The 24,783-nt window shown below is 36.6% G+C and overlaps 1 protein-coding gene across 1 annotated transcript; it reads left to right on the top strand.

Moving 5' to 3' along the window:
• The first annotated feature begins 2,597 nt into the window (after positions 1-2,597).
• On the top strand, positions 2,598-13,518 carry LOC124375205 (UPF0692 protein C19orf54 homolog). The gene is made up of 4 exons (XM_046833314.1): positions 2,598-2,774; positions 5,686-5,872; positions 9,003-9,254; positions 12,382-13,518. The coding sequence occupies exons 2-4, from the start codon at positions 5,694-5,696 to the stop codon at positions 12,677-12,679; spliced, it is 729 nt and encodes a 242-aa protein (XP_046689270.1). The 5' UTR covers positions 2,598-2,774; positions 5,686-5,693; the 3' UTR covers positions 12,680-13,518.
• Positions 13,519-24,783: the final 11,265 nt, after the last annotated feature.

A 24,783-nucleotide genomic window follows, 5' to 3' on the forward strand; every position in this document is an offset into this window, starting at 1 on the left:
CTGTTAATATAACAAAATCATTAGAGTCTAAATTATTTATCTTATATACCCGTGTAGCTGCATCGTAGTACACTTTAAATTTTCGTACTACACTGAATAGTATTGTTTAATCGAATTATTATTGTGATTGTTGCCAATTAGTTTAAATTTATGTTAGATCATGGCTTAAACTCAATAAAAACCTGTTTCGAAGAATATTTTCAAGGCATCTATGCCACTATGTAAATCATTGTAAATAATGTTTGATCTTACTTCATTTATTTATTTTAAAAGTTTAAAAATAGTTTGACACAGTCTATCTGGCTTTGCTGGTATCGACAATATAAAGGTACTCTTATGTTTCTTTGATCACATAGTGTTGTTAATACAAAGATGTGACTTAATAAATTCTAAAGAAGGATTAACTGTAGGAGTTTGTGGTATGGAATTTAGAAATTTCGTATGGGCTCTATCAAGCATTCATACCCGAAAAGGAAGACCGCGAATTAGCACCAAAGATATCGAGACATATTTCTGACTTCTAATAATGTATTAGGTACTTAAGTTCTTTATGTATATTTGTTTATTCTTCTCAACCAAATACAATAACATTATATTAGTGACCAAAACTTTTTCATATTAAACATAAATTCCGTGTGTACACACACACGCGCGCGCGCGCGCGGAATTTATTTTTAATATGAAAAAGTTTTGGTCACTAATATAATGTTATTGTATTTGATTGAGAAAAATAAACAAATATACATAAAGAACTTAAGTACCTAATGATAATATTATTTATGAAACAAGAATACAATAGTTGTGTATTTCTTTTTGTGTTTGACTTTGCGGACAATGATAATTTCAATGTTATGTGCTTATAAAAATAAGAGTTTGACTTTAACAGGTAATTGTTTATATTTATTTCTCTATTGGTTTAGGCAATGAAATGTCAACAACAAAGTAAGCATTATTTTTCACTATTTTAGCATGTGAATTAAACATAAATTTTTACAATTGATTTATTTTTCACAATGGATACTGAAACAGTAGGAAAACAATTCCATTTTAAGATAAGTGTCATTCTATTTACAGGTTACAATCTTATCATTAAACAAAATTATTAGTTATATTCATCAACTCGAAGCATTATTAAAAGAAAATCAGACGCCTTTGCAGCCTCAGGGGATGCATTTACAAATCACTTAAACGTAAATTTCAAACTTGTTAACATTCTTTTTAGGAAATATTCAATCTCTTTCAATAAAAGAGTGAATCATTAGTTAGCTTGCCTATTTTCTTTCAAATCTAAAACAATTCGCTGAAATGTTACAAGCCAAATTCAAAATCAAATTTTTTTTCTTTCAACGAACAAATGCGGTACCCATCTAGACTATATTCATGTTTGTGGACTAAACTATTCTTTTTTAAGGCCAATTAAATCGGAAAGTGTAAAAACTGAAACTGTAAAAATCTGTCATTGGCACAATTTTTCTCCACAACGGTTGTAACTAATAAGACGCGGTGGTATGTTTTCAAACCGAACAGAGAACAACCTGTTCTTCAGTTCTCGAATCAAATATTTGTAATTGGGAAGAGTGGAGACAGACAAAAAATGTCTGATTCTACAGAGGTTTTGGGGAATGAATCTGGGTGATTACCTCACTTGGTCAAACAACAATGCAAAAACTATCCATAGAACTTCTAAGAAGGATCAGTAAATGTAACAATATAAACATATCTAAGTTAGTGTTCTATAGTTTAGCCAACTCAGTAGCCCTTTGGGAAGGTTTCAAGACCCACCTAGATACCATTATTATATTACAAAAAGCCATTACGACGTTTCCTTACTCCTACGGGAGATTGTCAAGTTCTTTTTGTGAAACTAGGTATACTGATCTGGTACCTTGCATTTATGTGTATAAGTTTGTCTTATGTATCATAAGCACCATTATCTACTAAACTCAATATTCCTGATACCATAGGCTAGCTCTGTTCGAAAAACAGCAATTATACAATCGTAGGTATTAAGTGTTTTCATGCGCTATCAAATGTTGTAATAGAAATAGTCAATCCGACCGAATTTAGAAATACGCTAAAGAATTATTTGCTGCGGTATGGTTTCTATAAGGTGGACTCTTTACTATGTACCATTAAAATTGTTGTCTTTCCTTTAACCGTCTTTGTATACCCTTACTCTAGTGGCCACATACTGCGTTTGGCACTTTGACTTGTCTAACACTCTGGGATTGAAACGGAAGACGAAGAATCCAAAAAAGTAAGTTAGTAATAATTGATAGTGCCAAACAAGCACTCAGCACTGGAACACTGGCTAGAATCGAATCGAGTCCGTCCGATATCTTTAATAAGAAATACTTCTACTATTGGTCTCTACTAGTGGTGGGTATATTGGCAACTGTGTAACTGAGAGATCATGGGGAAAAACCATGTGACCAAAATTAGAGTAACCAAAAGCTGAAGCTTTATTTTGCAATTAACTAACACTAACTTATGTTCAAAGTAAACACAGATAGGATTTTTGAGGTTTCATGGATAAAGTTTACAGCCTGCTCATAGCAGACAAGCAGAGGGAAAAAAGTCATAAGATAGAGATAAAAAGTACTTGTTAAAAAATAGAAGTGAGATTTGAATCATCGCTGAACATAACCCTACTTGTATTGAATTAAAATAATTAAAAATTAAAATCATCAGTATTTAAATTGGCCAAATATTTGTGTTCTTCATGAAGTGATTAGAAATAGCTTTTTGGTGTGCTTACTTTAGTTAAAACTTTTGTGAGTTAACTATATATTAGTACCTATAGCCTAAACTCCAATAAACAATTCTCATAAGAGAAATAATTTTAAGTAAATTTGTTCAGATAGGCCTAGATATGAACTACATAAACAACTCAAATCTCATTTTACTGATTATAACTTTTTACCAATGTTACTTATAATACCTAGTCTTACTTCACTTGTTATGTTGATTTTAGAATGGAATATGTTAAAAAGTAGAAGGATAATGTTCAATTTTAATTTCATTAAATTCAGGAAACCCCTAAAGACATTTACACAAAGAGTAAAATCCCTCAAAGTAGTGTTATAATGTCTCCTACCTGTAGACCTTTAATAGGCTGATGTAATTTTAATGCAAAATTCAATATTCCCCAGGCTTCGGGAATCAGCCCATTTTCAAATATCTAATTTTTTTTTTAATTTGCAGGTGCGTTCTTATGGACAATAATAGGCCTAAATGCACAACTTATGGGGACACTTTAAGGAAATTATAAGATTAAAGGTCGACCTGGCAAATCACAAATTTGACGTTTTCAACGTATTCTGTTCATCCTTCTGAACAAAAAATGGTATCAATTTACAATAACGTGACCATGGAAAGGTATGTTCATTTTTTTCCCCTGAAAACTACAATTTTTCCTGAAAACAATAGTGAAGAAAAAATTCATCGGCAACGAAAATCAAAGGAGTTACGATTTTTTTGAAAACTCTGTTTTTGACAGTATCTCTGGCAATTTTACTGAAATGATGCTGACAAGTACGTTAATTCTGTCAACGATGCCTGCCCGCTGCGCAGTGCTGCGCACTGCTTGCTCTTTTAGAAAAAAATTAACTCGAGCTTGCAAAAGTCGAATCCCAGATCACGTGATGCCCCTGATCCTTAACCCTCCAAGTGTTGTTCGACAAAAATTTTGTCGGTTATTTTCCATTTTTAACGCAATAATGCCCGAAAGGCATCAATATAATACAATAATATACTTTCCCCCCAGTTTATATGCACCTGTGATAATAATACTTGGCTATAAATGCCCAACCCATGAAAAAAAAGTCCATTTTTCATGGTCACGGTATTGTAAATAAATACCCAAAAAATATTTAGGTTTTAGGGGGTGCAAATGACAAATAACATGATTTTAGAGGGTATATACATAAATAGTTAAGTTCTTAATGTTTTAATGTTCTGTTTGTGTGCTGTGTCTAGATATCTGGGTAATTATCATATAAACGGCCGGAGCGGCAAAATACGAGTTTTGCGTTATTAACTTATTGGAATCGTCCTATAAAACAAAAAGGTACTTTGGGATTATACCGACCACACCAGTATGAAGAACACAAAAATATAAATTTATAGAAACAAACATGATAGAACGAAAAAACAACTCTTTAATTACAAACTTACAAGCATTCCCAGGTATTGTGATCGGTATTGTTGTCGCTGTTATCTTATCTTTCTCGAGAATCCCGATTACGGCAGGCCGCGCGGCATCACATGATTGAACCATTAGAAAAAACTGCATTTGTCTCTAAATCCCTCTTCCCAAACTCCCAGCAAATGATCATTTAACCTTGGGTACTAAATTGTTGGTTATTTTACACACTAGAATACGTTTTATTTACATAAATTTCAGGAATAAAATTTAAATAAATAATATTAATAAAATAGAATTGGTGGTCATTTTCTAGGTTGCAAACAGCAACAATGAAGCTCCTTGCATGGTCAAATTGTACTCTAGCTATAAGTTTTATGTTCAAACTTCTTAAATTTACAATAACTATTAATTATGGTGGGCCATTGATATGTAAAATATAAGCATCTTGAAGTTCTTGTCTGTTAATTTCTAATGTCCTGATTTAGAAACTTTGGTTACAAAAAATTAATGATTTGTCTTTCAACACCTTTTTCGTTGAATATATTGTTAAATTCTGATATTCCAATGTTTTTCAGTACTTTTCATAATAAAAGTTACCAACTTTATTTTAAATTTCATTGTATTTACTTCTAAGAAACTGCTAAATAAAAGGCTAATTTGCTATGTGAAAGATTAACAAAATGTTTTCTAATTGTGTAAAAACAGTTTTGTGATTTGGTTCCTAACATAAATTAGAGGTTATCCTAGAGAATATATAGGTTACTTTATATGTGGACAAGCTGTTGAATATTAATAGAATGATACAAATTACTACCAAAGTGTAGTGTCAACTGTATAGTCCTAGATGCTTAATATATGATCAAACACTCCAATAAAATGAAAAAGTTTTATTTTGTGAGGCCTTTCGTGCTCAAAGAACACATCGTCAGACCCACATAACTGAAATAAAAGTAAAGTAATAATACAAACAATTTAGACTTAAATAAAAACATATGTCTTGAAAAATACAAAGAGATCAGATTTAAAAGGCCAGGAAGTATGTCTACTGTATATGTAAAAATTTATATTTCTTTAGATTAAAGGCAGTAACGGTGAATTTTGTAGAGGTCCAGGCTCATTATTTACTAGATAATTTTGGTTCTTCTGCATAAAAATAGTTTCGTAAGCATCAAGGAATTTGTTGTTTTTGACTTCTTTTAATAATTTGACTTGTGAAAAGCAGTGCCCAGTATGAAGTGCATGTTTCGCCATGGCCGATGTAAATGTAAATTAGTATAGTCCTAATTAACATTCAACAATTTTCATTATTATGTATTGGCTGGTACTTGTGTGATCATAGTTTGTAGATGTAAACCATTTTGTTTAGTTTCTTATACGCTTATTGTTTTTCATATGCTCTATAGCATATCTGTAAGTACAAAATATATTCTTTAACGTGTTAGTGGACTGTCAGGCAACTGTACTTACCAATAAGTGTTGTATGTTAATAAACAACACCATTGCAATACTTTGACTAATGCTGTTTTAAAATTTTACAGATAAAATTATGGCAAGTGTACCGCCTCCACCACCACTCCCAGTAACAATGGGTCAAGACTGTAAATCAGAGAACAGCTTAATGGGAGAGAGTGGCGAAGAAAGTTGTAACAGATTTCTCTGTGATCTTAACTCATATGTAAAGAAAACTATTACCAAAATTAGACCAATTGCTCAAACTGGACCAAAGTAAGTTGGATATCATAATGAAATAGTTTTTCCTTTTTAGATATTTTTGAACAATATTGTTATTGTATAGAACTAAAAGTCTGTTCACTTGTTTGTGTGGTGACAACTTGACTCAATGAAGCAGCTTGAATAACAGGTCAATGTTGTTAATTTGGCAAAAGGTTTTCCTTTCAGATATTTTTGAACAATGTTGTTATACAGCTACAAGTCTGTTTACTTACATTGATTCTTTGGTTGGGAAAACTCGCCTCAATGAAGCAGCATGGATCATAGATCAATGCTGTTAATTTGACAAGGACAATTAAGTATGAAGTAAAATGTAGGAACTGTTCTTTTGGCCGATTCAGAAGAACCAAGAGCTTGATCTGTACCTGAAAAGATAAGGATTGTACTGTTGAAAATTTGAGGGAAATTCAAGAGCAAGCAAAGCTATTGTTCGTATTTGCAATATACTTACATTATCGTAACAATCATATTTTGTTTGAATTTATCGAGGGCCCTATTGAAAATTCCAGTCTTCTTTCTCCTCAATTTATTCAAAAATTAAACTGTAGTCAAATCTAATTTTTCATACTGGCTGAAATATTTCCAACATTTTTGTATTTGCATATTTATACCATGTGTTATTTTAATACTAATTGTAACAAACAATATGTAAATATTTATTTGTGGAGTTGCCTGAAGATGAAGCCTTTGGTTTTGAAAGTCCTCGTCCAAAAAATAAACAATTTGGAAAAAGTAGTGTTTTTATTAACCCTTTGAGTGCCGCAGCGTCTACATAGTAGATGTTGTGAAATGTGCATAAATTGCCGGCATCTACCCAGTAGACGATTTTTATTTAATTAATATCACATATAATTCATTTTTGTTTTGACAAATAACTTATTTCACGGCAATCTACAAGTTTCGAACTATCAATTGTGATTGATTTTTATTGTTCACCGCCCCCTTGTAGTTATTTGTCATCAGAAAAAAACAGATGACGCAATAGTTGGTCAGCTGCTACTTGTTGCCATTAACTACACAGTTTCGTTCATTGTGTGTTTACATTGTGCTAGTTTCGTGTGTTTATGCTGAAAACTGTTGTTATTACTATTCTGCAATTGTGTTCAGTAAAACTTACAATGCATTTACAAACTTCTTTTTCCGTGTTTAGTGACATATATTTTATTGTTGGATTGGTGATGAACTAAAACGCAAGTTCCAATCAAACTTTTGATTTTAGGTGAAGTAAGGTAATAGAAGTAAGGTTATATTGTAAGCCTGTGTATATTTTTATATACTTTTTATATAATTAGTATTTTACAGTCGTCTTACTTCATTGAGTGAAATAGGGTAGTTATAATATTGTTTCTAAACTTTTGACAAACTTGAACAAAAATTGCTTTTTGTTGTATTTTGTATATATTGCAGTATCTGGTTAAATATTACTGTAACACACCATATTATGCATGATTTTTGTTCAGTTTTTCATGCTCTTTCATATGGTATAGCTAAAAAAAATTTAAAAAAATATTGTATAAATAAAATTTTAGTTAAAACTTGAAATTTATTTTTTTTTTCGTTTTTCAGTTTTTTGTTATAACCTATATTCTTTTTGTGTAAATAAAAATAAAATTATAATATTATATGGAAAAAATACCTTGTTTTATAACACACAAACCAAAAAAAAATTATTCAAATCGGTTGAATAGTTTTTTTAATATAGTTTTTTCCCCACACGCTTGCAAAACAGAAGGCAATGCTCCGGCAATTTATGCGTATGACTTGGGAAATATGCTGTGGCACTCAAAGGGTTAACAGTTAAATATTTAAAGAATTTTCCAATTGCTCCAAGAGTCTTCAATTATCATGATGTAATAATTATTTAGAGTGGCTTTTGTTATTTTTACAGCAATATCTATCTTCACAAGTATTTTATTATACAATAATACCTAAATTACACCTATTTATAAACAATGTGTAAATAATCCTTTCTCAGTGAGTAATTCCTCCTTTTTTCTTTAATATATGGGATAATAGGACTGCAATTAGTCTGGATAAAATTATTGAACAATTCAATATTCCCAACTTTCCGTTTTTACAGGTAACTATACACTCACTGACTTCGTTCTGTCCTTAGATTAAAGCTAAATAGCTGCTATATAACTTTTTTCATACGACTTTCCCTGTGGAATGAGAATTGGAGCAAATATTCTAGCCAAAACATGACTAAAATACTAATTTTGTACTTTTTAGAGAATAAAAATGAGTTTTTGAGGTCTAGTAACTTGGGAACTATTGGATCTACAAAGTTGAGATTATACTTAAATTGAATATTTTATCTACATTAAAAAAGGTTATTGTTAAAAACCCACCTTTTTGAGTTTCTGGCCAAAACCTGAAGAAAGTCTAAAGATTTTGAAGTTTTTGGCTCTTAAGTTAAGCTAAAGGATTTAGAAGTTGCAAATATGTCCTAATCACATACCAAAAATCAGCTTCTTGCAATTTATTTGGACCTAAGGCTTTTTTGTCCATGGCTATTGGCCTAATTGTGAACAATTCCCTGCAAACTTTATTGGGAAATAACTATTTTGGACACTGTTGGCTTCAAAGATTAATGATTTAAAGAATTCTTATATTAATGATCACGGTGTGGCTTTGAACATAGAGATTGCCTGCAAAGATATTAGAATGTATGAATGTTTCCTGGAGAATTATTCAAAATTAATAATCAAGTTTTACAGGATTGCCATTTTGTGTTGTTGTTACAAATTAACAAGTTATTAACTTTCTGTTTCCCTTTTCCAGTGTACTGGCAAGACTTTTAATTTGAATAAATAGCAACATATACTCAAAACTGTAGTTTCACAAATATCAAAAATAGAATACACTATATGTTAGCTTTAAAAGATTATTCCACTTCTCTTTAATGACCTAACAATTAATGTATTTTTTATTTCACATTAATTTTATAGGTTGTGTTCAAACTCACTTATAGCTTTTAATTCTTCATACATTTTCTAAGAGAAGATACATGATACTTTCTCCCTGGAATGTATTTTATTTTGGGGAGAAGGTTCTCCCCAAAATAAGTATGATCTTACAAAATATTTTCATGATTTCATAATTTGGTACATTTTTGTTACAGTTGTGGTTTAGCTGCCCTTGCCATGGTGTCCTCGTTAACACCCTATCCATTATCTATCCCTATAATCTTTGAGAAGGCTTGTATCAGAAGATTCACAAACCATGGAGAGATGTTCTCAGCCCTCAATATGAAGAACTTGGCAGATGATATTCTCTCACCTTGGTTTAAAGTGGATTTGTTCACTGATGGATTGGAAGCAAACAAGACACATGTAATAGACAGACTACACAATGGAGATTTAATGTTGGTTCCGTATCCTTTGCTGGATTGAATTAATTATTTTTTTAGGAGACTAATCCCCTTTTTAGCATTAATTTATCTGCCCTCATGGGCTATTGACCTTTGTGAGGATCTGTTTGATGAGAGACTAAGGGAGAGGGTCGTGGGTGAGGATTTAATTACAATACTAATTTTGATAATAATTTTTACAATAGTAGTGTAGCATTAAGAAATTGAGTTAGTGTCAGAAGCTGGAGCTGTCAGTGTGATAGCTAAATAAGATCCTAACAGATCTTGATTACCTCTTGCTCCTTGTTTCCATTTCCACTTCTGAGGGAACAATTAGTCTTCTCAGCCATTCCTGTATCTGACGATACACACTGTAGGAATGCTGCTTTGCTGTTTCTTTGATTGGTGGAAGGGATGTCAAATCATGCTTCATATTGGTGGTTTACTTTAAGAAAGCCTAGTACCAAAACTTGTTGAGCTTGGTACGATTGATGGGGTGTGGTATGCAGCTAGAAACATTCTTTTCCTGCCTTTTCTATTGTGTCGTGAGGCTACTTGATTGGGATCAGTAGCAGCTATCTAATTTATTGCAGTTTGCTGTTCATATAGTGTGATGATCCCTTGCCTTTGACAGCCACTGAAACTGTATAGAACAAGTTTGGAAGGAGAAAATGTACTAAGTAGCTGGGAAGCAAATGTGTGTTTTAACTTTTTTCTTCCTGGAATAACATCCAAAGAAAATATTCTTTTCTTGAGGTGTAATGCCATTAAAAGTATGAAAAAATAACATCTCTTCCAATATAAGAGCAACTACATTCTGTGTTTTAGCTTTCTCAATCACACTTTGTATCATTTTAGTTGGTGTACTGACAAACACTTGAATTCCAATACAACTTCTAAATTTTGCAATAAAAGCTGAATAAATCGATAGTGGTTTTCATTAACTAGCAAGTGTTTTTTGTAATAGTTACTTTCATATTCAGTTTAAGATTATTTCCTCTGACATTTTTATAGTTAATTATGTGTATTGATTTGTTAACTCAGCACTATTAATCATTTCATTGTACTCGTCGAAAATGGCAATGTGTAGTGAGCGATAGTGTGACAAATGCACATATGTGGCATACTAGAAATGACTACTGGCACGATAGAATGATATCATTCTTTTTACTCAGACAAGGTGAGCATACCAGTAATTGCAATGTTGTACAGCAGTGAACTGTTTCATAATGGTGACCAACCATGTAATAAAAGTAATGGATCCATAGTACAGCCATTGGCGCTCATCTTGCTTCATGCTGTTCAATTAGTTTGTTATTTTTTTACTTCTTTGAAGTAAAGCTAGTCAAGATGAGAGCTATGATCAAATTGGATATGTTTAACTTCCCATCTACTGTTACATCAAAATTGCAAAAAAATGTGTGTGATAAAGCATTTTGGAACTAGGAAATATGCAGGAATATCACTGTCATAGGTAAACACCATAGAAACTGGTTAGACGGGAGGGAGAGGGAAAGAAGTGGCGTACATCTGAGCTGGCTTATGCCAGGGATGGAAAGTGTAGAGCAGCAACCATGGTGCAAGGATACCATAAGCTCTCCATATATCCCAGCCTACTCATTGTGTAGTAGTGGTTAGAAACAAACAAATACATAACATTCTATGAGGCTTTTAATTGTGATGTAAAGCTATAATAATCATATTTAAAGAATTTACACCTTTAGGGCAGTTTCCTCCATATATATCACAAATAATATTAATTCTTCAACAAATGTGCATAGGAAATTTTTTATTTGTAATATTTTTCTCTCATTTATACTGAGTGGTTTTTGCAGTAAAAGTAATAGTTTTTTTTTAATATTTGCAAAAACTGTAACACTGTAACCTTTAAACCCTCTCCCTCTTAGCTCATTTCCCTCTCCATCAATGGCCTTTAATGTGTTTATCAGGACCCTTTAATTTATAAATGTACCAATTTTCAGAACTATTAAAATTTTTTCTCCTAATTGCTGTTTTAATGGTTAATTTGACCAGGCTATTACTACAGCTGGCTCTTTAATCTATTGTAGATCTAGGTGTATGTAATGAATGCATTTGCCCAACTTTTATCTCAATATTATTACACATCAAATTTTTTCTGAACTTTTCTATTAGATGGGTCAGACTTATTTGAATCTATTCCCTAATTTTGTAACCTCTGTGCTTAGTCCCATTTCTAATATCTGTTCATTTAAATAACTTTCTAGTGTTTAAACAAATAAGAAAGACTAGTTTACTTACGTTTCCCAGGGTTCATTTATTATACCAATATGGGATTTTAATAAAAATTCTAAAATACCTGGTTATTTATGAACATTGGTTATTTACTCAGATTCATAAATACTGGAGTATTTTACATCTCTACATATGTCATGTCCTGGTACCACTGTTGTCATCACTCCAAATCATCATTACAAGTCACTTCGCTAAAAATTAATCTTGCACCCTTCTAATTTGCTAATGACACAAATGCTTATTCACTAATCACTTTCAATCCATAAATACCACGTTCACCAACTACTTGATTTTCCTAATAGTACAAATGTAGCAACTACTATCTAAACAAACATACAAATAGAATCAGCTTATACCTTCAACTGTTACTATTCTAATGTATCAGCTGATTAATTTTACTCTTCTGAACCAGACGACAAGCTGTGACTGTGTAAATGTTTGTGGTGAATGAGCAAGAAATTATAACTGAAAATAAAAATGTAGAAAACAAACCACTGTTCTTTATGAGGTACAAATGTTTCTATGGTTCTTCACTAGATCGTATATAGGTTCAGGTGAACAATTAATTATAACTTGTGAAACAATTCAGAAAGTATTGTTTAGTGACATAACAGATCGCATAGAGTGATTGGTACTACTGCTATTAGCACAAAGTGCGCTCTCGCCATAGTCAGGCTTACTAGTCAAAGAGTTAATGATGTTCCATTATATCATTATTTCATACAATGTTCATTTACATAATTTATAGTTTTGCCATTGGCTTTTAGTAAAATTAATTGACCATGTCAAGGAGAGTTTTAATATTTTTTCAACAAATGTGTTTTTAATTCTTTTAATTTTCTTATATCTTCCTTCATTTTCCTCAACAATAATACAGTTATGATGCTGATCACAACCACTCGCCATGCTGTTCTCGTGGCCATAATGCTCATTGGGCATTGGTATGTGGCGTGTTGATGGCATGGGACGGTAAGGTGTGTGTGGCGGCACGACAAGGGAAGAGCAAGTATCTGGCAGTGTGGCCACTGGACACGCTACAACAAAGTAATGACAATCTCATGGAACTTGATCCAAAAAGAGTTAAAGACGAGAAAGAGTATGTGATCCCTGCAGGAGGTGTCAAGGAAGGGCTAGCCTCTACTTTTATACTGATAGAAAAAGTGAAATCAACGTAACTTATTCAATTCTTGGTCATGTTCTTGCTCATTACTTTTTGGAAATGTGTAACATTGTCAATACAATAATAATGTATGATTAAGATGGGTTTGAGTAAGCCAACGCAATGATATCAGCAAGAAGGTCTTGATAATGAAATGATATGAATAGAATACATGCCAGTGAATTTATTTTTTAGAATGGTATCTAATTGGAATATGAGATTAATCTTTTTGGAAAGGTACATGACGCAATTTGAATATATAAATAGCTGACAAACTTCTTATGTGGTTTTTCAAATGAAAAAGTTCTAAATGATAACAAAAAGTCAGTCGAAAACACTCATTAGTTGATAGGAATGGTCTCATTTTCAGTGTAGGTGTGTTCTTCTTATGCAAGGTTCTTCTGATTAAAAATCTTTATGGACCCTTTTCTTGTAATATTCTGTGTAGAATATTAACGAGATACTATTCATTAATTCATGCTAGATCCTTCAATTTCTAAAAGAATAAAAAATGAGATAGAATTTATTTATTTTAAAATATATGTTATTTAAACATAAGTAAATGAATTGTAGTGGATTTAGTTAAATCAAAATTACATTATTCATATTTTTATGTTGATCTTGTATGAGCCATAGAAAAGATCTTAACATGTGATAAATATTATAGTGATAAGACTGAGTGATATGTGCTATACCACTTTGTTGTATTTTACGTTAATGATAAGTAGGTTTTTGAATAATACCTTGTTACCTTTGTGAGGTATATATATATCCTAACCTATGTGCCTTAGTGAGTGTGATATAAGTATTTAATATTATTTACGAAGTTGATAAATAAAATGTTACCAAATACAATATTAGTGTCTTTTTATAAGTTCAATATAGCCTATGTCAAAAAAATAAAAGTGGAGGGATTGATTATGCTGGCTTATCTACGTGATGCGTGAGGGATTAATTGAAAGCCTCAGATGTCTTCAGAAAATTGAATAGACCAGTATCATACTGATAGTAGTGATGGTTTATGGGTCTGACCCGCTGTCCATGCTGCGCTCTGACCTTAAATATTCTGAAAGATATCACAGTACAAAAATTACTGTGCTTCAAGATAGTCATTGATACGTTCTATTTCAGTGTCATCACTGATCATAAATATGAACTGATACATCAATGTAAATTAAACTTGGTTATGTGTTGGGTGGTAAAATTACTGAATCATCATAAATCAGCAATCTAAAGGAACCTTCTGTCGTGTGAGAAGAAAGATAGAATTCAAACGCGCATTGGATATACATTTTGAAGTTAATTACACCAATTTGTTACCGAAGCTGAAATCCTTTGGTGATTTTACAGTACAGAACATGTGGTTCACATAAAATTAGAGAGTAATGTATTATTTTACAAAAATATGAATTTCCACCATCTTAAAACCTTGAATACACTTTCTTAAAGTTATCTAAATAGTTTTTTTTTTTTTTTTTTTTTTTTTTTTTTTTTTTCTCCCCTTCTGAGGGAAGAGGACACTTTGTCCCCGCACTTAGTCCTAAAAGGACCTTTGCGCCTCCCTTACTTTAATTTGTGCCCTCAAAAACTGAGGCTTTTGCAATAACCAATCAGATTTAAGGGCTCCTGTTCTCTGATGTCCTTGGGGCTGAGGAGATATGCTCCCAAGTATCTTTTCCTAGTCTCCACGATGGCAGGACAATCCAACCAAATGTGCTCTGCTGACTCCTCCTCTTCTCCACAGAGTCTACATTCGCTGCTCCGACTAAGGCCCACCTTCAAAAGGTGCTTCCTCAGAGGGCCATGTCCTGTCAACATTCCTAATATCAGTCTTATATCCTCCTTATTCTGGTCTAGGAGAGCTGTCCACCCTTTTGCATAAGGAGAGATAAACATTTTGGATATTCTTAAACCCGAGGCTCTACTCCAATTCTTGTATCTTGTCCTCTTTTCCCAATCTTTAACCAGAGCTTTAATGTTGGAGAAGGATATTCCACAACCTGGCTCAGGCCCCACCAATGTGGATTCTGCTCCCTTTTTGGCGAGGATGTCCGCTTTTTCGTTCCCATGAATTCCTTCATGACCCGGCACCCAGCCGAGTGTTACTCTGTTGTTTGTTGCTAGCTCTGCTAGAGCATTCCTGCATTCCCAGACCGCTTTCGAATCAATCGAACAGGTATCCAGTGCCTTCAGTGCAGCCTGACTATCAGAGAGTATTAGGTATGATAATCATTTTGTCCCCAACTGTGTGAGTCTTCTAGAACATGAATCTATTGCCATGACCTCCGCCTGAAAAACTGAGGCATGTCTTCCTAGGGGCACAGCCATGTCAACTCCAGGTCCATGTATTCCATATCCTGCCCTAGAGTCTAGGAGTGAACCATCGGTGTAAAACTTCAGGACTCCTTTTTTAGGGTAGGCCTCCCTTTTAATCCATTCCTCCCTACTTCCGATAGAGACCGTATATGGTTTTTCAAAGGAGTATTTCTTAACCATAGTATCAGATACTTTGGTTAGCATTTCAGCCTCAGGAAAATTTTCCAATATCTTCATGTGGCCTTCTAGGGAGGTAGCATTTATTACCTTTGTTCCTAGTAGCTTCATTGCGCTCATTGCAGCTGTTCTCATCACTTCCTGGCCAAGAGGAGTATAACCCAGAACTGCTTCCATTGCTAGTGTTGGGCAGGAGCTCATTGCTCCCGTGATGCTTAAGCAAGCTAACCTCTGAAGACTCTGCAGCCTTCTTGCAGCTGTTGTTTGTTCGACCTTCGGCCACCACACTAGAGCAGCATATGTGACCATTGGTTTTACTATGGTTTCATAAATCCAATATATCATTTTGGGTTTAAGTCCCCATTTAAATCCAAAGAGTCTCTTACAGGCCCCAAGGGCCATTATTGCTTTGGATGTCTTGTTTCTAATATGGGAGTTCCAAGTGAGCTTCTCATCCAGGATTAAACCCAGATACTTCACTTCTTTTGTTTGGTTAATGCTGATTCCCTCCAGGACCGGTTTTGCTAGCTGGAATTTCCTTTTCCTGGTAAAGGTAATCATATTAGTTTTTGATGGGTTGATCCGCAGACCTTCCCCATGACACCAGTTGCTTATGAAGCTCAGTTCTGTTTGTATTAGGCGTTCCAGCCTGCCTATGTTTTTCCCTTTGATCATAAGCACTAGGTCGTCCGCATAACATAGTAGCCTTGCCACCCCCCCTCTTCTCTGCTTTTCTTAGGAGATCATCCACTACCATCGCCCACAGGAGGGGAGATAAGACTCCCCCCTGGGGGCAGCCTCTTTGGGCCGTGATCACAGCCAATTCGTCCCTGTACTTGGCTTTCACCTGTCTGCTTTTTAGGAGGGCTACTATCCATTTGACTACGTCTGGGGAAACTCCAAAACGTTCCATCGCAGTCTTCATGGATTGATATGCTACTCGGTCGAAAACTCCTTCAATGTCCATAAAGACGCTGACCAGGGCTTCCTTTTTTCGAAGGTATTCTCCACCTCTCTCACTAAACTGTGGAGAGCAGTGGTAGTTGATTTTCCTTCTATGTATGCGTGTTGTGTGGGACTAAGTGGGTGTTCCAGTAAAATTACGTCCCTTATGTGTCTATTTATTATTTTTTCCATAGTTTTCACCATGAAGGAGGTTAGGCTTATGGGTCTGTACGAACTGGGTTTTGTTGGATCCCTGCCATTTTTTCGCAAGAACACCACTAGTGCTATCCTCCAGTTCTTTTGTATATATCCTAGGGCGAAACTGCTTCTAAATAGAATGCTAAGGGTATTTAATAGAATATCCAGCCCCTCTTGAAGAAGGGCTGGAAAAACTCCATCCGCCCCAGGAGATTTAAATGGCTTGAACGATCTTATCGCCCATTTAATTCTTTCGTGTGTGAATAGTCTGTTAGACAACTGTCTGGCTTTTGCCACCTCCCGACTGGATCCCCCCCCATATAGAGAATAAGTATCCTCATTACGAGTTAGCTGACCCCCCGGAAAGTGTGTCTCCAGAAGTAGTTCTAAGGTCTCCTTCCTGTTCATAGTTAGGTCTCCATTGTCCTTTACTAGGGTCCCCATAGGATTTGTATGCTCCGTTTAGAGAGTTTTTTGAAGCCTGGATGCCTCGGGAAGACTGTTAATATTTTTGCAGAAATTCCTCCAGGTTCTTCTTTTATTCGTTCTAAGTTCTTTTTTATATTCATTTTGGGCCTGTAGATAAGGGAGCCAATCATCTGTCCTTTTTGCCCATTTTAATAATTTCCTCGTTTTGTTTCTTAATGTTTCCAACCTCCCAGTCCACCACGGCACATCCCTCTTCAACCGGTTTTGCCTGGGAGGACAGTTTTTCTCGTAGGCCTTTATTATAGCTTGCTCTACTATTTGTGCAGACCTTTCTAATTCAAATTCATTTTTCTGAAAGGGTCCTATTTCTTCCAACTCTTCTGCCAGGGACTCTCTGTAACCTCTCCAGTTGGTCGATTTAGGAACCCTGTGGGTCACGTATCTTTCCCCTATCTCCTCTATGTCGAACCTAATTGGACAGTGGTCCGATAGTGAGGCCTCCTTGGAGACATGCCACCTTACTATATGTATGTTTTTGAGTCCTGTAGATGTCATGTACTTCCAACTCTGCTCCTGGTCCGGATGACGTGCACTATGCCATGCTTAGACATTTACCCTCAGAGGGTAAGGGGGCCCTCTTAGCGCTCAACAATAGAGTGTTTGAGGAACAAACTTTCCCACTAGCATGGCGTAAATCCCACGTTATCCCCTTATACAAACCGGGACAGGACAAACTATCTCCGTCTAGTTACCGGCCCATCTCGCTTACCAGCTGCCTTTCTAAGGTGTTGGAGCGGATGGTAAACCGTAGGCTAATCTGGTTCCTCGAAAAGAACAATCTCCTTTCGAGAGAGCAATGCGGCTTTCGCCAAGGACGATCGACGTTGGACCTCATGGTTTCCCTTGAGACAACCATACGTGACGCATTCCTTGAGGGAAAGCAAGTAGTCGCTGTATTTTTTGACCTGAAAAAGGCATATGACACAGCGTGGCGGAGAGGCATCATTAACACTTTCCAGGCATGGGGAGTGAGTGGTAATATGCTGGCTTTCATTCAGGGGTTCATGTCTGACCGTACATTTCAGGTTAGACTAGGGACAAACCTATCCAGCACAACCAATCTGGAGAACGGGGTACCACAGGGAAGCGTTTTGAGCTGCACGTTATTCGCCGTCGCCATAAACGGCATAACGGCTTGTGTCCGCCATCCTGTACGCTGTTCTTTGTTTGTGGACGACTTCGCCGTTTACGTCTCTGCAAGAAGACTTGCTACGGCGGAGCGTTCCCTGCAGCTAACTATAAAGCGACTAGAGGAATGGAGTAGGCGGACGGGATTTTCGTTCTCTACTTCCAAAACCCAATGTATAACATTCTCCAGACTAAGAAACTATTTAGAACCGTCACTTACCTTGAACAGATCCCGAATAACATCAAGTCGGACTGTGAGATTCTTGGGTCTTACATTTGATTCCCGACTTACATGGATCCCTCACTTAAAATCCCTTAAGGCAAAATGTCTACAAAGGCTAAATATGCTTCGAGTTCTTACTGGGACCAAGTGGGGCGCGGACAGGACATGTATGCTACGTTTCTACAAAGCTTTTGTCCGTTCGTGCCTTGACTATGGTTCTCAGGTTTATTCTTCTGCCCGGCCAAACGCGTTAGGAATGCTTGACTCGATTCACCACTCTGCGATCAGGTTGGCTACTGGAGCTTTTCGTTCAAGCCCTACACCTAGCTTATTAGCGGAGGCTAGTGAACCAATGCTGGATATGAGACGCAAGCAACTTGCCATAAATTATTTTCACTCCCTTAAAGCCAAGCCCGAAAATCCGGCATATGAACACGTATTTGAAAATTACTTGATCGAAGTCTATGCTAATCGCCTTAACATCTCAGCTCCATTTGGACTAAGGGCTAAAGCGCTTCTCTCGGACCTTGGTATCGAGGAGTACCAAGTAAGCCAATGCTACCAGAATGATATCCCTCCCTGGTTAGTATTAAGTCCCGAAGTTGTCCTGTCACTTCACAAGTACAAGAAAGAAAACACTTCTAATTTAGTATTCACGCAGGCTTTCCGGGAACTCCTGAGTGCTCGGGCACCTTGCGACATAATTTACACTGATGGATCTAGGTCTGAGAATGGCACCGGATGTGCGTTCATAACGGCGAGTAGTGAGTATAGATTCTGTCTGCCCTCTGTAGCGTCAGTCTACACGGCAGAACTGACCGCTATTTTGAAAGCATTGAACATCATCTGCCCCAGGACCAGAAGGCTGGTCATCTGCTCCGACTCGCTTAGTAGTCTGCAAGCAATCAAGGACATGTATCCAAAACATGTCCTTGTGCGCTTGTGCCATTCACAGACTTCAAGTCCAAAATATACAGGTTGTTCTGGTGTGGGTGCCCGGTCACGCGGGAATTCCCGGAAATGAGCTTGCTGACAGGGCTGCTGGGAGTGCTCATGAGCTTCCTCCTTTTACTGCTATGGTGACAGGGTCAGACCTAAAGCCAATGGTGAAGGAGAAGTTAAGACGAGTTTGGGGTGACTCTTGGTCTCGGACGGTGTGTAACAATCTAAGAGCCATAAAACACACAGTAGCTCCCTGGGGGACAGCCATCCGCGAGAACCGCAGAGAGGAAGTAGTGTTGTGTCGGTTGCGAATCGGTCACACGCTGCTGACTCACGGGTACCTCATGAGCCGGGGGGATCCCCCGGAGTGTGCGTGTTGTGGAGTGGCTCTGAGTGTTGAGCATATTTTGGTCGAATGCCGTAATTATGCAACGCTAAGACGATCTTGTCAGCTCCCAGCAAGTCTATTCGATCTGTTGGGGGATGATGAGTCAGTCATTGTAAAGCTTTTTGAATTCTTAAGAAGAACGAGTCTTATCTCAAAGATTTGATCTGAGCGAGTACCTGTTAAGTTATATAAACTTTGTCCTTCTATTTATTGTTATTGTTATTGTTATTTGTTATTGTTATTTGTTATTAGTGAAGTGGGTCCCTTTACAACCTTACCTTCACTAACTTACCTGGTTTTAGCATTATATTGTTGTTATATTTATTATCGTTATTATTTATCTGACATATTTTAACTATTGGGCCCCTTTACAGCCTCTCGGCTATTTCTGTTATTTAGTTTTAGTCCTCTGTTCACTGCTGTTGTTTTTCTTATTGTCTTAATGTGATAATCTTCTTTGACACAGCGATCCGCTGTCTATTCTTTGTACTGATAACGTGACACATATTTTAAAGTGTAGGTGTCCGTTAACCCTACGGGCATTGATAACCTCCGTGTTTTATGCCCTTATAAATAAAAAAAAAAAAAAAAAAAAAAAAAAAAAGAAAAAAAAGAGTCCTGTAGATAGGGTTATGTCTAGGACTTCTTTCCTATTTCTAGTTATAAAGGTTGGGCTTGACCCTCTATTCTCTAACACTAGATCATTGCTGAACATAAACTGTAGAAGTTCCTCACCTCTCTTGTTTGTGTTCGTACTTCCCCAATACGTATGGTGAGCATTGCAGTCGCAGCTGAGAATGAGGGCCGAGCCTCTGTCTCTGCAGCTCTGCAATAGTCTTTCTAATTCTTTCGGTGGGCAGCTTGTTGACGGGTTGGGGAAGTAGGCTGAGGCTATGGTAACCTCTCTGTCCCCTTGCAGTGAAGCCACCTTCACTGTAGCCGCCACCAGATCTCTTGTTATTAGATCTGTAATCGGAAAGACTGTTATTAGTTTTGAAGTTAGAATACAAGTTCTTGGGTTTTCAATTGTTCGATCATAAATGAGATTACCTACCTGAGTTGTCAGTCCTCTGATGCAACCTCTATTGATCCAAGGCTCCTGGATTAGGGCGATATCCAGGCCTGTTGAGATAAACCTTCTTCCCAAGATGTCAGTTGCGCCCTTTGCATGGTGTAGGTTTATCTGTATTAGGCGCATACTTACGCCTTTTTCCCACCTCCCCCAGGTGGTCCATCCCCGTCTCTTCTTTTGGATTGCTTGGAGACTTTGTCCCCTTTTCTTCCTCGAGCCGAGACGGATGGTCCTTTGAGAGAAGGTCCCCTCTTCAAGAAGAGAGAACAGGTTGGTCTTTCATCTTCGACCGCTGCACTGGCTTGTGGAGTAGACCTTACAGGTAAGGTATGTACAGATTGCTCTGACACCTTCGTGGCCTCCTCCACTTCCATCTCTTCAGCGGTCCTTTTTTCTGTGGTGACCGTCTCAGATTTCTCTGTAGTCCCCTCTTCCCTTCTGGGTTGTTCTATGTTTCCTTGATGTTTCTTTTTCAGTCTAAGCTGAACTTTTCCAAACTTGTAGCCGATCCATGGACCTTCCTTCTCAAGTTTGTTCGCTGTAGCGCAGTCGACTGCCAGGGTGAGTAGGACAGACTTCCCCTCGTCGCTTCTCCGCAGAACGTTCCATTCTCCGACAGATAGCTCTTTGTTCTGTCCTTTTAGGAGCTTCATTATCTTTTCGGTTGTATCGAGTATGCTATCAGGAAGATAGACAGTCGCAATTCTCGCACGAGGGATTTCTTCCTCTGGTACTATCCTTAGACTGGCCTCTTCCCAAGGCTTTAGGGAGTCTTGCTTTCCTTTAAGCCATTCTGCTGTTTCAGTGTTTTCGCAGGTGAAGATTAGAACCCCTTGTCTCCTGTTGATACCGTAGAATCTTGGAGAGTAGGGACCCTCCTGTTCTTCCACGATAGCTTCCAGGATGAAGCTCTGGATCTTCTCCATCTGTTCGGTTGTGAGTAGGGTCTCGGGAAAGTTGGAGTGCAAAACCCCTACCCTTATACCAGCTACCGCTTGTTTGTAGGAAGGTTTCTGGGGTTGTCCAGATTGCTCCTTGTGTTACCCTTGATTTCCTTCGTTCCTTGTTTTCTTCCTCTGATGGGCCTCCGGAGTGGATCCATCAGAGTGAGGTCTTTTCGGTTTCTTTCCCTCCTTTTGTTTGTTCAATTTTTTATTTCTTTCTTCTGGAATTGGTTTTAAGGCCAATTCCCTGGCTTCTTCTTGGGAATACCCTCTTTTTCGGAACCAGACCATGCGTTTCCTGACGGCTCCACATAACTTAGGCAGTGCTGGGAGCTGTCTCTCGACTTTTGCTCCCTCTTCCTTCTGGTGATCGCCCTCCAGTATCGCATCTTCTTCATCGGTTTCGACTCTGACCGGGTCGGAGGCTTTTGGACTTCTACTAGGAAGTCCACCTGTTTTTTGGGTTTGTTCAGGATTGCTAGGGTCAGAGCCCATCATCAATCCCTCTGTGTTTCGTGAATTTTCATTCACTTTTTGAGTGCTACAAGAGCTCTCTGGTTTTGTTGTTGTGTTTTTTAATTCTGTACTCATTGTGTTCCCACGAGTAGCGGAGATCTAAAGGTCACCCCAAGCATTGTCCCGCTCTACTTGGGGAAGGCTAGGTTTAAACTGGAGGTCGCCAGGTATCCAGAGTTCGCATATTTACGACCAAGCTCTCCCTTGATCACGCAGCCCTCGGCATATGCTGTTCCACCTTGGCTTGGATACAGAAGGAAAATTAGAATTAGAATAGTTTAAGATAGATTGTTGTGAAGATTACCCGACAGGTGAGAGTAGTAGGAGAAGAAAGTTGAAAATTGTGGGATAGTTCAAACAGAAAGCCCGCCAGATCAGCTCAGCCTGATTGGAATTATCAAAGAAGACAAGATTTGGATCAGGCAGTTCCCAGGTGCACGCGCACGAAAAGTACAGCACTTAAGAAGAGAGAAGGTGGCTGTGCGTGTGCTTCGTGGATGCTCTGGCTTGGCACATGTGTTGGGGTATGAAGACCCCGCCACTTCGCACCCTATCTAAATAGTTACAAACACATAGTTTTGTAAAAATTGCAATTCGTATAACAATACGAAACATATATATATATATATATATATATATATATATATATATATATATAGTATGAAATCATAACCCGGTTATCATATAATACAATATTTGTATGCATAATGTAGCTATGTTGTTTTATGAATTTTAAATTAACAATGATTATAATTGGGGAGCCCAAGCGAGGATTTTGTGCGTTACTCGAGAGTGTCTAAAAATCATATGGGGAGAAACCTTGTACCCTGTAAAGTACCAATAACAAGTATGAACCCTTAATATATAGGTGTGCTTTAAGGGCAGTCCGTCAGATTGGTAAAAAATACGATTCTCAGAAAAACTCGAGCACATCAGATTAAGACAAGGTAAGTGCATAAACAGTATATATTTTAATAATCTGATGATTTGAGTGAGGCGTAAGGAAATTGGCGAGTCACAAAGTTGTTAAATAAAACATCCTCTTGAACTAATCAAGTGCGGTTGAATTTTTTTTTATTTTTAAGGAAATCCTTTAAGAATCATGGAAAAATATATTCTAATGGGGTAATGTAGTTGAAATCATAAATAAAATATGCACAGCTGCACTGTGTATATTTCCCACCCCACGTCTCTCTTTCCTTCAAGATACAAGAGTGGCAACTCCACAAACTTGGAATTAAGCTTTTACTAACCACCAATTGAGTTTTAAAAACTAAAATTGCGTCCTCTAAAAAATGCAAACCCAAATGTGACTTTTCAATGGACTATTTGTTAACCTATTACATTAATACTAACTCCCCTACTGTTGTACCAGCAGTCTGCATCGTGGAAGTGCTAGAAATAGATAATTGGGGACTCTCTAGAGCAAGTTCTGGTGGATCATCACATTTCTGTGCACTTTTCGGTGTAATTTCATTTTGCTATTGAAAATAGGATGGTATTTTTATAACTGTAAAAATTTTATATAACACTAGACATGATAGCCATTGTTTAAAGATGTTTCATTAGAAATTTTGACCGTAGCATAAGCATTGCAAGATTTTCTTTGAACCGGTTTCACTTTACGATACTCCAAAATAGTCATACCTTTTTTAAAGTTTCCGGTTTAAACTTTTTCTCCACAAAATACACATTTCATAGTTAAGTCACTAATTATTGTAATGTATATAAAACTTATTGCATTAAATTCACAAAATTGTTTTAAGACACAACAAAAATATCAAAGCGTCATGTCAAAAGTTGCCAGATTCAATAACAACAGCAAACACGTTATTATTGTGATCAGCTGAGATGGCATCATGGCGGCAGATCTTGTTGTGGGGATGGTGCAATAGAGTGAGAGATAGAGAAGGAAAGAGAGATGTGGGGTGGGAAATATACTCAGTGCAGCTGTGCACACTTTATTTGGACAACGTCAAATTCGATGGTGGTGCATGTGCCTCTGAGAGATTTGGCTCAGTGTTTGCATAGCCTATCTATCCGTAACAATATCTCATATGTTGAAACAGTAAAATTTTTGACATTAAATTTTGCATTAAACTTCATTTATACATAGATAAGAATGAGTTCAATGATGTTGGTATGTGTCCATTTATGGGTTTTGGCTGTGTCATTGAAGCCTATCAGTCATTAGGCTGACAAATTTCTCTTCTCCCTGCTGTAAACAATTATTTTCTGTCTGGAGTCATCTTGAGAATGAAATTAACTTATGAGTAGTGGATAAGTAATACAGAGTTGAAGTTTACTTATGTACTCCTACCTTGTTTTACATCGCTTAAAAAAAAAAAGCATGCCAGGGTCATTCAAAATTGCCTATCACGTTGATTGAGGTTCCTTTATTCGAGAAATGTATAGGGGCAGACAGCCAGATAGTGTCTAATTTTTTTTCCAAACGATTTTATTATTTAAATAATTCGGTATTACTGACATGTACTGCTGAAAGATCATTCTCAACATTGAAACAGGTCGAGAACTTTTTAAGGAACATAATGGGGAATGAGCGATTGACTGCACTTTCCTTACTTTCTGCCACTACGGGAAAAGTCAGTTGTCTTGAGCCCCAACATTGTTTCCTGGCTACGTTCTTGCCTAGAGCCAATGTCATAGGTAAGTTATCCACTAGTCTCCTGTGTTTACAGTTGAACTCACATTCAGGGTGTCAGAGAATGTTGAGAGTGTTGTCAAAATTTCTACTTGGTGATCTGTATAACCTTGTTATTTC

Source organism: Homalodisca vitripennis, chromosome 1 (genome assembly GCF_021130785.1).
Source record: "Homalodisca vitripennis isolate AUS2020 chromosome 1, UT_GWSS_2.1, whole genome shotgun sequence".
NCBI lineage: Eukaryota > Metazoa > Arthropoda > Insecta > Hemiptera > Cicadellidae > Homalodisca > Homalodisca vitripennis.